The sequence below is a fragment of the Trichoderma virens genome, assembly GCF_000170995.1.
Source record: "Trichoderma virens Gv29-8 chromosome Unknown TRIVIscaffold_5, whole genome shotgun sequence".
Lineage (NCBI taxonomy): Eukaryota > Fungi > Ascomycota > Sordariomycetes > Hypocreales > Hypocreaceae > Trichoderma > Trichoderma virens.
Window position 1 is genome coordinate 1,881,711 of NW_014013744.1, and position 16,341 is coordinate 1,898,051.

General features: G+C 34.4%; 2 protein-coding genes across 2 annotated transcripts; both read right to left on the reverse strand.

The window, feature by feature from the left end:
• Positions 1 to 327: 327 nt before the first annotated feature.
• Positions 328 to 1,464, reverse strand: TRIVIDRAFT_63798 (uncharacterized protein; the record flags this gene model as incomplete). Its single annotated transcript, XM_014102518.1, has 5 exons — positions 328 to 515; positions 577 to 804; positions 875 to 976; positions 1,030 to 1,345; positions 1,414 to 1,464. 5 exons carry the CDS (start codon positions 1,462 to 1,464, stop codon positions 328 to 330), a joined length of 885 nt encoding a protein of 294 aa, XP_013957993.1.
• A 12,430-nt stretch (positions 1,465 to 13,894) lies between these two features.
• On the reverse strand, positions 13,895 to 15,485 carry TRIVIDRAFT_169463 (uncharacterized protein; the record flags this gene model as incomplete). Its single annotated transcript, XM_014102519.1, has 1 exon — positions 13,895 to 15,485. The coding sequence occupies one exon, from the start codon at positions 15,383 to 15,385 to the stop codon at positions 14,048 to 14,050; it is 1,338 nt and encodes a 445-aa protein (XP_013957994.1).
• Between the last annotated feature and the right edge of the window lie 856 nt (positions 15,486 to 16,341).

Sequence of the window (16,341 nt, forward strand, 5' to 3'; positions counted from 1 at the left end):
ATATTGGAAAAGAATTAGCCACCACTCTGCCTTGTTATGCTATTCCTGTGAGGTATGGCTGGTTAGCTTTGAAGTGTGTTGTGATCTTTCTTTGGATGGGAATGGATGAATTAAAAGGCAACTCGGGGGCCAAGTTATAGAATCACCGACATGGAAGCTTGTGAAACAGTAACAGTGAATGTAGTGTCAGTCGGCGAAAATTGTTCCTCCCTTTCTCCGGCACGGCATCTCACGGTTGCCGACATTGTGTCACTTCGTATCATCATATTAAAAGCGCCTAAGCTACAGCTGAAATTTGCGCCATATGGCTGTCTTCTCCGTGATGATTCACGCAGTGATGCCAACTTCCTTCTCAATATCTTCTTTGCTCCAACTCCACTTATCCTGCAGGCTCTTGTCAAGAGACTGCTCAATAACGTCCTTCCCCCACCAATCTCCCCAGCTCGTCAAAAAGATTTGGTCGGGGTCGCTTGGGAAATCGGATCGAGTAAATGCTGCCAAAATGCTTTGTGCGCCTATTATTGTACATACATTAGCCTCGCTACAAGCATCCATATAAAACGAGAGTCAACTCACCTGTAGCAACAGACTTCGCGTCGGGCATATCCATGGTAAGCTTCAGTCCATTGCCTCGGCCAAGGCCAGTGCCTGGAATCAAGCCAGGTGAAACAGCGACAACGTCGCACTGACCGGCCAGTTGACGGCGCCACCAGTGGGCATTGAGAAGCTGAACGAATTTGGTGGCGCAATACACATTCATGCCATCTGCACCAGAAGCGCTCTTCAACATCTCATCAAGAACATCTATGAGAGGCAATAAAGGTGAGTATAGGTAGTGGATAGATGAGCTGCAGGGGCGAAGTCATTCACTCACTAGGATCAGTTATTCGGCGAATCGCTCCAGAAGAGACAAAGACGATACGAGACTTTGACCCGACAAGCTTCTCCCTCAGCAGATGTGTGAGGTAGTGTTGTGCTACAGCATTCATTAGCCACCATTAGAAATATTCACTGCCTCTAAAAGCTCACAGAAATGGTTCACCACCAACGACTCGCACCACCTCCACCCTTTGGGGCCGGGCTTCTCCGCGCCATCGGTAATGGCTGCATTCAGCAACAAGTAATCGATCTTATCACCTCCAATCTTTTCCAATGCCTGCTGCGAAAAGGTCTTGACAGTCCTTACATCAGAAAGTTCCAGCGGCAGCACAGTTACGGCGTGACCAGAGCGGTCATATGCCAGAGCGTCAAAGGCGGCAATGGTGCTCTGGGTGTTTCGGGCACCAAGGATGATTTTGTATGATTGTTTTTGTTGGAGAAGAAGCTGCTTGATGGCTTCAAAGCCCTATGGTTGGATCGGTTAGCCGATACTTTAACAATTTAATGCGTATCTCCAAGGATTGCTCCACTTACAAGTCCAGAAGATGCGCCTGTGGCGACGACGGTTTTCGCGATGGAAGCCATTATGATCTTGGTTGACGTTATCGTCCAGTATTGATCCAGATTATGGCAGCCAAATGAGCTATACAATCGTGTTTATTTTAGAGCTCAAACTGATAACGTCAGGATGATGGCATTGGACAGTAGACACAAGCCTGAATCGAGTCTGTCCGAAGCTAAATAAATAGTAAATTGTGCCAGCACGGAGAATACCAAGTGAAATCTAGCCATCCATCTTGTCTCGGTTTTTAGTTCTTTAAGCCCGGGTTGTCGCTCTGAGTCTTATTCATCCTTCCCCACCTCGCAGCGACTTCCGGATAGAGCATCATCACTTTGATGCCTTGAACCATGTATCTATGATATTTTTGGCTTTGAATGCTCCGCACGTGTTAATCTTGTGATTTATAATGGTCAGAGCGGAGCAAAGGATCTTGTTCCGCTCTACCACTGACACGAGAGTAAGGCAGTGCTTCATGTCCAATCATTCCAGCTGCTTTACGCTTGGTACGAATCTAGCGTTGTGGGCCAACTCCGCTGACGGGAAATGCCTTTAGGGAGCGGAATATTCCATCTCAGCGGCTGAGATAAGGTGGAGCTTAAGGCTGGCGCCCAATAGGTGTACGGGATCCTATACATTTAATCTTACATGGGATCCTATGCAAATTATATAAGCAACGCTGCTTATTCCCCTACTTATTAACTCAGCCAAATGCAAATAGCTTTAACTTACACACAAAAGCACCTTCCGCTATTATAATCCTCTTTCCCTTACAATATCTCTCTTTAAAATAACGCCTTATAAGCCTTATTATCCCTTTTCTCTTTAACAACAGCCAGACTTTAAATATTAAGCTTAATATAATAGTTTAAGGGGGGTAGTAGCCCTTAGCTACTATATTTAATATATATATAACTACCCTTTATATATAAGATATTTAAAGGAATAGCTAAAGCAGTAATATTATACTATAGTAAACTACTTAACTTTTACAATTACTACTCTTTTAAAATAATCTTTATAGTTAAAAAAAAAACTATATACTTTCTCTTTATACAGCAGCTAAGTATTATAAGCTAAATAACTAAAGTTTAATAATTTAACCTATAGTATAATAAAGCTTTTATATATAGAGTTTTTACTATTATACAGCTTTAGCTATTTTTTTTACTTATTAATTTATTTTAAAATTAATATTATATATAAAAAATTACTATATATTTTAAATATAATATTCTAATAGATTACTAAGCTCCTACACTATAATATATTTTAAAGCGTCTATTTATATAAATATATCCTTAATCCAGCTAATTTAATTAATTTACTTTACTTACCATTAAGTTATATTATTTAAATAAAAAGGTACCCTTAAGGTTTTTTATTTAATTTATATAAAATATACTTTTTTTAGCCTTTTTATATATAAAGCTAAAGGAAATAATACTTTTAACTATCTTTACATAAAGATAAAAAAAAAAAGGATAAAATAAAGCAGAAAATTAATTATTTTAATATAAAAATATAGTTATAAAAAGGAATAAAATATTAAATATTGTTAGCACAGATTGCATAATTATATATATACTATTTAAAAAAAACTATTATAATAAGGTTTAAAAGAAACTATTATAATAACACTATTTTAAATAAATAATAATATCTTTAGTGTTTTTCTTTATTACACTGCTTAACTTAACGTCTATATAACTTTAATATATTACTTTATAATATATATAAAACGTATAGTTACTTAATAAACGCACGTTCAAAAGGCATTAAATACTATATACACATACACATTAAATAAAAATAAATAAAACCAGTTTACCTACTTCCTTCTTTTTCTTTCTTTATTAAAACCCTTCTTTTTATTATTACTATTACTACTATTATTATTATTATTATACCTCCCTAAAAGCCTACTACTTTTAAAAGCAAAAGTAAAGCTAAAGCTCCTACTGGCAGTATAATACATCTTCTCTTTTTTTTATTTACTCTTTTTTACTTTTAAATACACTAACTAACTTTTAATAAAAATTATTAAAAAAAGTAATACCTGCTAATCCTAAAAGCAAAAGTAAAAGTAAAAGTAAAAGCATAGGCAACAGCACAGATAATAACAATACTTTTAATAGCAATAATAACGCTTTTAATAACAACAGTAAATAATCTTTATTTAAAAAAGCAGACCTACCCCTAAACCCAGAACTAAAAGATCTACTATATAAAAGTTATATTTAGAGTATAATAGCAGGTAAAAAAGCAACTTTATTTACCCAATATATAAATTTAACTCCTAACTTTAATCAATACCTGCTCTACTATAACAGCAGTTATATATACCCTCCTTAATAAGCTTACTTTATTTCTATTATATTACTCTTAATTAATCTTATATTATAATTATCCCCAGCTATTACCCTTTATATAAAGGATAAACTATACTATTAAAAAAAATAATAAAAAAATAATAAATTAATACTGCTTAACTTTTCGCCTAATACTTAATATACTTAATAATAATAATCCAGCGCTTAAACCGCTAGACAATAATAATAATAAGGATAGATTAATTATACATAAGGAGGCTTACAAAGCTTAAAAAACCATTATTAACTATATATTTTATTAATAGGCACTAATACTAAAAGGAAAAATATATAGTATTATAATTATTATTTTTATTATTTAATTATTTCCTTTACTTAGTTACTAAATTAGAAAATATATATAAAAAAAAAGCTTATAAAATATAAAAGACTATTACTAAATATCTTTAAGTAATAAATACTAACGTTAAAAAAAGAGATAAAATATTATTATTATTACTTTAGTTATTTTATTATATTTATATTCTTTATTAATTACTCTCTAAAGTACTTACCCCTTTTTTTACTTATTTAAATTTAAAAAGATTTAAATTTAAAAAAGTTAATATTATTTTTTTATTTACCTACCTTTTCTTTACCTACCCCCTTTTTTACTTATTTAAATCTAAAAGAATCTAAATTTAAAAAAGTTAATATTATTTCCTTATTTACTTAACCCTTTCTTTACCTACCTAAATTTAAAAAAATCTAAATTTTATTTCTTTACCCACCCCCTTTTTTATTTACTTAAATTAAAAAAAACCCTAAAATAAAAAAAAAAAAAAAAAAATTATATTACTATATTATAAAATATATTTTTAATATTAATTTAATATATTTCTTTTTTTATTTTTTTTTTATTTTAATTACTATATATAATAAAAGTTTTAAAAATTAACTACAGTTATAGATCTTAATATTTTTTATAATTACAGTTACTTTTTTAACTATTTTTTTATTTTTATTATATCTTTAATTTTAATAAACTAACTTTTTAGATTTTTATTAACTCTTTGTTTTTTCTTTAGTTTTAAAACCTTAATTTTATACTGCTACTTTTAAATTATAGTATTAACTACCGCTAATTATTTATTTTAATAATTTATATAATTTCCAATTTACTAAAGCAGTCTTTAAATAGTTAGATTAACAATATTAATTAATTTAATAACCTTTTAGACTTTTTATAATTAAATTAAAATAATTAAAATAATAAAAGGCAATTTTATTAACGGTAATACTTCTCTAGGCTCTTTACTCTTAGACATAAATAACCTAATCTTTAATAACTTTATTAAATTAACTAGCTATAGACTAAATATTTTCTAACTAATTATAATATTCTTTTTAGTTATTTTAAGCTTCCTAGCTTTATAATAGTAATAAAGGAATATTATTTTACTTTTTAACGTAGAGTTTTTAAAGTTAAAGTATTTAATAAAAGCTTTATTATAATTCTTTTTTATTAATAAGAAAACTAATATAGTAAAAGGTTAAAAAATATAAGAGGTTTATAGTAGTAGGAATAGTAAATAAATATTATTTTTATAGTATTTATATAAAAAATTATTAATATAATAACTTTTATAACCGTTAATAATAAGCAGCTGCTTTAATAACTTTTTTAATATTATTTAAAAGATAAAAATCTCCTGTAGTTATTTAAGAGCAATAGCTTTATTTATTTACTTTTTTTTTAATACTTTAAATGCCTAGTTGGTAAAAAAATTAGCTTTTAATAAAAGCTATTAATTTTAATTACTTAAGTTTTAGATAATAATTAGCAGTATAAAAGCTTTTTTAATTACTAAAATACACTTAGTAATTATAATTTAATAATATAATTTAAGTTATTTTTTTATTATAGACTTTATTTTAATATTACTAAATATTAAACTGCTGCTTCTGTGGCCTTTTAGAATACTAGTTTTATCTATATTATATTAATGTTTAAGTAAAATCTCTACTATTTAAGAAAAATAAAAACACTAAATAAAATCCTTAAGGTTACTATATATAACTCTATTTATACACTTAGGATTAATAAGCTTACCTTTAGTATTCTTAACTTTAGGATTTCTATATATAAAACCTTCTATCTACCCTTTTTTAAATAGTTAATTATTATTATTAACTTTAAAAACTCTCTTTATAAATTCTTTAATTTATTAATATATAAATGCAAGGCCTAGGATTTTTTAAATCTTAATTTAATTAGTAAAATACTTTTCTTACTTTTTAAAAAAGCATTACTTTTATTTATTTATTAAGTTTATATTTTAACCGTCAGTAAAACAGTAATAAAATATTAACTATAGAATTCCCTATTATTTAGCAGCTTTTTTTTAAAAGATACTATTTTCTATATCTTTAATTATTAATAAAATATACTTTTTTTTATTAAAATCTATTAAGATTAAAGTAAAATTACTATATAAAAAAATAATAGAAAAAATAGTAATAATATTAAAAAATATTTTAAAAGTTTAAAAGGAAAAAAACCTAAGTAAAGAAAAGGGTAGGTAACCTATAGGTAGCCTAATATTAATATTAGAATATATACTTTATATTTAGGTTATATTATATAATTTATAATTTATAAAGTAATATATATAAGATTTATTCTTTATATATAATTATTATAACCTTAGTTTATAAAAACAGTAGTAAAGATAAAAAATAAATATAAAAAGTTTTAGTAAAAATAAAAAATAAATATAAAAAGTTCTATATATTTCCTCTTTTATATATATTCTTACACTTAAACTTAACTTTAGATTCTTTATAATATTATTATTATAAATAAACATTTCCCTAATAACTACCTCCTTTTAAAATAGTAATATACCTTACGTAAGAAGCTATTTAAGTCTATTAATACTTAGGTAATTAACTAAGGTTATATATTTACAATAGGTAAATTAATAAAGAAAAATAATAGTAAATGCACTATTATATATATATATAATTAATACCAGTAGCCTCTAAATATTCTAAAAGAGCATATTTAGAAGACTTCTATATATAGAACTAGCTGTTAATTCTTAATATATATAAAAAAGTCTTTAAATAGTACAGTTTAAAGTATATAGCACCGTTAAAATATATACTTTTTAATATATAATTATCCACTAAATCTACATCTATCTACTCATCTAGTTCTTTATAAGCTTAAGGTAAAATAAAATTTAAATTTTAAAAAGCTAATAAAAGCTAATATAGCTTTAAAAAATATTTAAACTTTTCTATATTAAAATAAAAATAGCCTTTTAATATAATAAAATATCTATAATTAAACTGTATATAATAAATAAAATGTATATAAAAGGTAAAGTTTAATTTATACTCTAATTAGTTAATTAAATAGTAAGGGATTTTAAAATTAAATATAATTTAATAATAATAGCTATATAACCGCTATTCTCTTTACTTATTTAAAATTATTAAAATATCTTTAAGTATATCCTAATCTATTATTATTAAACTATACTTATAAAACTAATAAATATTATATACCCTTTCTTAATATAATTAACATTAATATTTATTAATAATCTTTTTATATTATATTTACATTTTTTAGTGAAGAAATAAAAGAAAATTATTTTTAAATATTAAATTAGCTTTAATTTATTTATAAAATCTATAATGTAAAATATTTATTTATAGTATTAATTAATTGCTATATTACTTATATAAATACTATAAAAATAGTATTTCTATTAGTATAATTATTACTTTATATTTAGTATATTAATAAAATAATCTTATAGTATTATTAACTAATCTTTATATTATAAAAACACTTAATTACTTTTACACTAAAAGAAATAACAGTAATAAAAAAACTAAGATCTAAAAATTAAAATATATTTTATTAATTTTAATTTTTTATTATTAACTTTTTAATTAAAAAAGAATTCTAAAAGCAAATTATAAAATTTAAGCAGTAATATATTTTATATTATTTAAAGGAAATTACTTATATTAAAACAAAATAGCTTAATTTATATAAAAAAAAGCTTATTAAAGCCTAGGTTAATTAATATATATACTTTAATAATATAGTTATATTTTATATTAAAAATATTTATTCACTACTTAAATCTTACCTTAAGAAATCTATATTAGATCTTTTTAAAGTATAGCAAACTATAAAATAAATATTACTTAACTAACTATTAAAGCTATAATTAAATTAAGCTAAACAGTAAATTAAAATATTAATTAAACTCTTAAATAGCTTATACTTAGACATATATAGCTGGGTTTTACATAAAGCGTTATATAAAATTAAAGAATAATAACGCCTTTTATAAAAAAAAGATTCTCTACCTTTAACTACTTATACTAAGTTATTTATATAATCTTTCAGCCTACTTTATGCTTATCAGCTATAAATTTTACAACAGTAGAACTAAATTCTTTTATTATTACACTTTCATTTACATTAGCACCTTTAGCACCCTAAAGAACTAATCTATCTAAATAAACCTAATATAATTAAAGATTTAAAGCTATTAAAAAAGTCTAATATTACTTAGTTAAATACTTAATAAAAGCTAAATATTTTTAAATATAATAAAAAATAAAAAAAAGCAGTATTTTAATATATTAAATACTATTAAAAAGGATATATTAGATTATTAAAATAGTGCCTATTAAAACATAAAAAGCTTTTAAAATTAATTATTATAATATAAATGCAGCTAATATAAACAGCTATAATAGTAAAACCCATAAAACTATATATAATTAAATTACTAAATCTACTAACAGAAATAATTAAATTAATAAAAACAATAAAAACTACAGATTAAATATAAAAGCTATAATTTAATACTCCTAAAACTATATATTAGCAATATATAACTTTTAAATAAATTTAATATAATAATTAACTTACTAAAAATATAAAAATAAATTAACTATATTATAAAACTAAAAGTTTACTATTATAATATTCTAAAATAATATATAATTAATATTTAAATTATAAATAAATAAGTAAATATTATATAACTTTACACCTATAAAAAGATTAAACTAAAGAAAAAATAATAATATATATAAATTAATTTAATAAAAAAAATAAATAAATAGAAGCAGTTATAATAAAATAGCTAAAAGATAATTTAATAAAAAGCTAAAGGTAAAAAATAGTATATATTTAGAAGTAAATTAAAAAAGATAGTCGTTAATAAGAGGACCTATATATAGATAAATTAATATAAAAAAAAAAATATAATAATTAGGTTAACTATAAAGGCAGCTAACACCTTTATTTTATTACTTAGTTAAATACCCTATAATAATATTCACCTACAAAAGCATCTCTTTTATAATAAAACAAAACTATTTAAATAACCTTCCGGTGCTCAGCTTTACAAAACCGCATATTATTATAAAATTATAGCAGTGCATTAGACTACACTCTGGAATTAAACAGCAGAAGGTGCCTTTATAAGCAGCGTTGCTTACATAATTTACACGGGATCCTGTGCAAGATTAAATATACAGGATCCCGCATACCTATTAGTCGCCCTCAAGGCTCCCGTCAGATGTTTATTGCAAGGCCATCACGTAACATCAACTATTCAACCTCAAGACAACTAAACAACCTCATTGCCTGATACACATGGTACTTGTCGTAACATATTGCTATAAGTTAGCCATAATTTAATCACGGCAATGTTGAGCATTCTCAAAGCCAATATACAGCCTCTTCCACTCCAAGAACTCTCCCTGGTTGATAAGCATGCCGTGTGGCATCTTTGCTTGGATTACGCCGTCGTTATTCTTCCACCCCTTATTGACAGGTGCTCGTAAGGACTTTTCTTTTGCTAAAGTCCACTTTTCCTAAACTAAATGGCAGTATGTGTCGACAAACATTAGCTACTCATTTTCGGCCCATCTTCATTTCATCACACGATATTCCATTCTCAATTAAGGCGCAGAGTGTAGCATATGAATAATAATAATGGGTTGGTCGAGTATCGTTTCTACATCTCACGTGCACATCCGGTTGTTTATGGCTCTTCGACATATGCACATGTACATGAAGCCATCCTCACTTTGCCTTGCACAATACGCAGTCGCATCAAAAGCCTAATACAAAGCTCGCGGCCGTTTACTCCTTTCCATTCTTCCTCTGCTGCCACCAGTGACATACCAATAGGCTGTACATATGCACGGAGCGAATACCCTGAACAGCATGTCCAGTCACAGCATTCAGACCCCACCACAACCATCAAAAGGGGTAAGCCCCCTCACAATCCATATTCCTCTACGGCTAGTCACTTGAGGTTCACGTGTGAATAGAGTTGAGGAAAGACAAGGGACAAATATCGCATGGTACAATATAAGACAGTAATTCGAAAGGGTATGTGCCGATGGCAATGTCTGAGAACCGCATGAGAAGTGAAAACGACATCAACAAGTGCTTGCAACTGGGTTCATTCCATACGTAGATAAGCCTAGAGATTCACAGCATGGCACAGATATAGCCGCACGTAAGCAATGCTGCAGAGCCAAACATGGCTGTCCAAAGGTGGTCATTGTGGCTGACCATGGTGAGACACCGACCAAGATGGAGCCAGTCAATCGGCAAACAGCACGCGACTAGATGGGGAAACTTCTAGTAAATACACGCCTGGGGGTTAATCAAGCCATCATAATGGTCGGCATCATGCATTCGTTTGGCCAAACGCAGGGGAAACAAGCTACGGGGGAAGCTTATGTTAAAAGGAGAATGAGACAGCTTGCAAAACATCAGAAGTTCTTGTGTGCAACAGTATTAGCATACAAGATATTGTCACAGTGAACTTTTCTACCATGCAGCAAAAAAAGGGGAATGGGGGATCGGAAAGATAAGAAACCCTCCCATTTTTCAATTTAGGTAACTAGAACATCAGCGCCAGCCATCCCGGCCGCTTCTGGGGGGGGATTCGTATATATATCAAGAATGAAGCACTCCGTCATTCCTATGTGAAGTCCCTACGCAGTGAGTTGGGAACAATCTTGGTGGTTCTCAACATGGCAAGTTTCATTTTGTGCGGGTAATGGTGGTACTAACAAAGTGTTCCTTTACATAGTTGTTAGTAAAGGCCGAATTTTGGTAAGACGTATAACGTCCCGAGGCTTTTAGTGAGACCAGTCGCGAACCAGCAAACGACGCACGCGCCGAGTTGGCAGAATTCCCCCGGGGAAATTAATCACCTTGATTGTAAAATGCCAGAAGCAGTTATTTGGCCTTGACTCTTTCATGCGAGGCGCAAGTGTACGTCTTAGAAATTACCCCCCCCCCCCCCCCTCCCCGGGAACTTGAAGTAACAAATAAATTAGCTGAATACATGATGGGATTCTTTGCGTAGAATAATTCGAGGGGTTCTTAATCAACTCTTCATTCATTTGCGGCAAGATTCTTTCAGTAAAGTTCTGTCATTCAGTCGAAAAAGTAAATGACCTTCTACCTCCCATAGTGTTTCCCCCGTAGCGTTGCATGCTGCTGATCAGCCATAAGCCTCATATGCCAGGGTAGCATTGCCTAGCGTGGCATCCAAGAGGCTGCTTCCGTGGGTTAACCAGTCCATATCGTCATGTAGTGGATGTGAGATTGCACGGTTTCATCTGTAGACAGAGATGGCCGTGTTAAAATGTTGTGCCCGCCAGGTATCTGACACAAGCCTCGTCAAAGTCAGGAGCTTAATCGATCATGAAGGGAGCACCATTAAGTAGATTGTCCCATATCTATTCCAATATTCTCGGTAGCGCTAAAATGATACCAGACTCCCAGACTGCATAGCTCCCCAGTATTGGCAGGTAGGTCAGGAAAACAAATCTGCCCAGCATTGGGTTTGCAACTAGGTAGTATCGAATCAAGACTACGGAGCCTTTGGATAGCTACCCCACTCAGCCATTGATCAGTTTCAATCGTCCAACTATCCAGAGAAATCGGGGCCATCAATAGCACATCACAGATTGCAGGCTAATCGTTACGAGTCGCTAAATACAGATCTTTGGGCAAGATGTAGCTACATGGGAAACGGGACGTGCTAAGTTAAGGAATTGAAGCCTCGGGACTTAATTACCCGGGACCACAGCAAAAGAAGCTACATCTAGTTTTGATATATTTGCACATAGGAACGGCAAGTGGACAGAGGACCAAAAATTTTACTCGAATGAGGTTTTCATGATGGCAAAAAGGAGTGCAAAACAGCGATGAGGAAAGCGGTGTGTGGATTTCAGTGTCCAAGCGCGAATATACAGCTATGTACAAAGAAACGTACAAAGATGTAAGTAAAGTCAGTATTTATCCGTGCCCCTATAGGCTAATGACACTCTGTTCAGCCTTCATAAAACTTACATGTAATCATCAGTCTATTTCGGGGTGGGTCCATTTACTGCCTCCTTTGCCTCCCAAATATCCGGAGAATGAGAATAACGTTTCTTATCAGGATAAAGGCTAAAGAGAGAGGGAGGTGAAAGCATCTCATTCGAACTACCTCTCAAATGGCACAGTTAGGTGCAACTATAAACGCCACCATGAGGTTGCAACGCCTAATGAGCCGCGATATCTGCGGGGGGATGAATATGAAGTTGGAGAACATGCATCCTTTGTCCTTCCTTGGGCAAGCGAGGCAGACAAACACGTGTCTCAGTTTTTCAGTTTCAATCGCGGACAACAATCTTCCGTTCTTCTATTAACCCTTCGTAGAAGATTGATACAACTCCCAGATCACAGCCATGCAAGCTAGCAGGGCCTACATACAGGCATCAAGATGTGAGGCCGGTCACACGGTCAAATAGCACATCACTATCTAACTCAGCTCCACAGCTTACATATGTATTGAGGTTCTAATTTGCTCACGAAAGCCAATAAGTTACTCCTTGGGATAACTAAACTAGCCTCATGCTCTATACCCATGTCGCCGGCCTACCTCTTTATAACCGTCGGGTGATCATCAATGAAGACAAGACGGCATACATGTACATACTATATAGTCTGTACGAATTTGTGAGTATACACCTATAAGTACCCGCAGGCTTTCCGAAACAGCATGTCAACATTGCAAACCGACGTTGTTCAACAGCCGCCCGGAAAGGCGACCTAAGGCAAACAATACGTGTGTGCTTGGTGTGGCATGCTTGCTAGTTCTGTACGACAAGATAACCTCGACCATCATTCGCTCGCTGGTGTTTGCGCTACGTAGCAGTTTGGACGTCGGCGGCTTTTGGACTATAAAGAACATGAGGCGTGTTACTACAACTGAAGAAACTATATGGTAGTGTCACTCATCAGGGGAAGGGAGCAGAAAACATCGAACAATCATCAATTGTTGCAAAGAATTTCAGAGCCTCTTCAACGTGAAAATGGTTAATACATGCGTTACAAACTCCAAACTCTTCAATAATGATATTTTCACCGACCAACTGGTCAACCACACTGCAATATCAAAACAACAAAAACGGCAAAACGGCAGCAGCATTACACACCAAATGCAGCGTGGCCACCCGTGATATCATAGTCTGGCCCTTCTAGACCTGACACTTTTAGACCTGGCCCCTTTGTCGTGTGCCCCGTTCTTAGGCCTGCAGCGTCCCAGTCGGGTGGGAGAATGGGTGTGTGTGTGTGGCCAACTCGAGGGAGACACTGCTGCTTACTTACACGGGGAGGTTTATCTATGAGACTTGTTTTCGACGGCCCACAAAGTATGGCCAGATGGTAACATTGGGCAGCAACTGTGGTGAAACACTGTGATGAGTGGTGGGACAGAAAGGACTATCAGGACAGAAGCCCTTCACTTTATTGCTCACTTAACCCCCGCCGGTTCACGTTCATCATGCCGCCAAACACCTCGCATCTATAGAGAGTACGCGTACTCAATACTCCATTGCCAATTTCCCCAGAATAGATACATATACACACATACTACTCACGCATATAACGCATAAACGCCTTCCCCGAGTTGCATCGCCTACCCCCGGCCTATGCCGCCTCCTACCCAGCCCCAAACCGCCAAAATGCCATGAATCAACCGCCTTATCAATTGCCTCACCCTTTTCTATTTTTCTTTGTTTTTTTCTGATTATTTATCCATCCTAACAATCAAGGAGTTTAGAGGACCCGCACACCATAGGACCAGTCACTTATCAGCGAATGCCGTAGAGGTAACATCGTCCTTGTCACCACTGCCCTTCGTCTGGATTCGTTCAGGCGCTAGTTATTCGTTTGGCTTCACACTTTGTTGTTGTACACGTTGCCGTCAACGTAATTGACTAGCTCCTTCACGTGGTCGAGATGCTCATGCCCCGCTCCAAAGTCCATGCCCTTCTTCATCACTCGCCTGTAGTTCAGTCCGGGACTGACCTTTCCTAGCACATACCCTCGCCTCGTTTCGACTCGAGAAGGCACTGGGATGCTTCGACCAACCACAGCTTCCATCCCTTGCCATGCAAAAGTGATAGCCTCCTTTGCATCCGCCGGAATGCCTGCCTCGTCTAACATGACGAACTGGGTCTCTGGGAACGACTCCTTGAGATGGTCAAGGATATTGGGGTTCTTTGCTCCACCTCCGCACATGTACACCTCAGCCAACGGCCCGTACTGCGTTGGCATGTATCGTCTGTAGTGTTCAACAATGGCCTGTGCGGTGATTCTAGTGATTGTAGCCACGATGTCATTGGGTGACATGCCCTCCGCTGTGCCGCGCTCAATAAGCTCGTGCGCGATAGTATCGCGGAATACTTCTCGGCCCGTCGTCTTGGGTGGCTCAAGCCCAAAGTAAAAGTGCGTCTTCAGAAAATCGTCCACCATCTCTTGGTTCACCTTGCCGGCTTTGCCCATCTCTCCATCCTTGTCGTACTCTCGCTCTCCATTGGTAAAGTACCGAACCGCAGCGTCGATAAAGACATTACCTGGGCCGGTATCAAAGTCAAAAAACTCATCGTTTAGCTGGCCGTTGGAATCCGGGGGAATAAAGCACACGTTGGCAATGCCGCCGATGTTCTGGCACGCCCTAAGCTTTGTGGGGTGATGGAGAACCAAGGAGTCAAAGAAGGCAATCAGGGGTGCGCCCTGTCGACCAGCCGCCTGGTCTGACACCCGGAAATCCGTTACGGTTGTGATGCCGGTGAGCGAGGCAATAAACGTTCCTTCGGCCATGGTGAGGGCAGACTGCTTGTGTCCGTCCTGGGGCATACTCTCCAACCAGATGGTCTGCCCGTGCGAACCGATAACGTCAATGGACGACAACGGGACGCCGTGTTTTTCCCCAAAAGCTTTGACTGCATCTGCAAACGTCTCTCCCAGAATGACATTGACTTCCGATAGCTCCTGTGGCGTTGTCGTATTGTGAAGAATCATGTTCATAACCCTCTTCTTGATCTTTGGCTCAAGGGGTATCTCATCATACTTGAGTAGTTCAAAGTGCATAGGCTCGCTAGGAGATGCTTGCTTGAATCGACAGAGAGCACAGTCAATTCCATCCATCGATGTGCCCGAGTTCAGCCCAAGGACTGTCATGTCGAGTGGCAACGATTCCTCCCCATAGATGACACCATTGGCAGAACCCATTTTGATATGTTGGTTGTACAGGTTATCAAAATAAGCACAGAGTTGAAATCTTTATAATATGAAGTTGAGGAGAGTGAATTTTGTTTGGGGAGAAGAGTGCTCAAACCTTGGCCCGGATCAAGAGAGTCGACTAGTTCTTTATTGCCTTATAATGGCCTAGGACCAAGCCCGTTCACTTAGCTTTTTAGAGCACGAATCCAGAAGCTCCTCAATGATTATTGGCTTTTAGACAACATATTTTCGAGGCCACAGACCAACTATGTGCGCGAGATGAGCCCGATGAGACCAAAGATACACCCCCCTTCAGGCCAGCCTCCGTCAAAACGCTTCGCACGGCTAAACGGCCACTTGCCAAAAGCGGACAACCATCAAATCGCCACCCCCATGTATGAATCTTGTTTAAACGTTTAGGCACTGCTTTAGCCGGCATAGATCACGTCCTCCGGCGCGTCCCCGCCTGGAGCCTCACCCTGGGAACATGAGTTTATTCCGGACAACGCGTACCGGAGGGTCCATCTTGGGCTCCGTTACGGACTAACGCACGTCTACAAGTCGGAAGGCCATCGTTTTTTTGGTTCTGACAGCCACCGCTGAAGTACAGTGGGAAACGGAGCGAGTGGTGGTGGTTGTGGTGTAGGCTCATCACACACGAGGTAGCACTCGCTTCGCTTCGATTCTTCAGCAGAACCTTGGGGCAGGCAGGTTGGCAGGCCGTATCAGACGTTCATGCTTTCATGCTCTTGGCTCATGGGTCAGAGACCGCCTTTTTTTTTTTCCTATCCCTCTTACGCACCGCCCCCAAGTCTTCCCGTGCCCGATTTTTTTTTTTTTTTCCTTTTAATACCCCTTGATTTAGTGTCAAAGCTTGAGTCCAGATCGTCAACCACATTTTGCCTCCCTTTGCCAATTAATATACTACACACGACTAGTACGAAGCACTGCCGCTTCAATGGCGG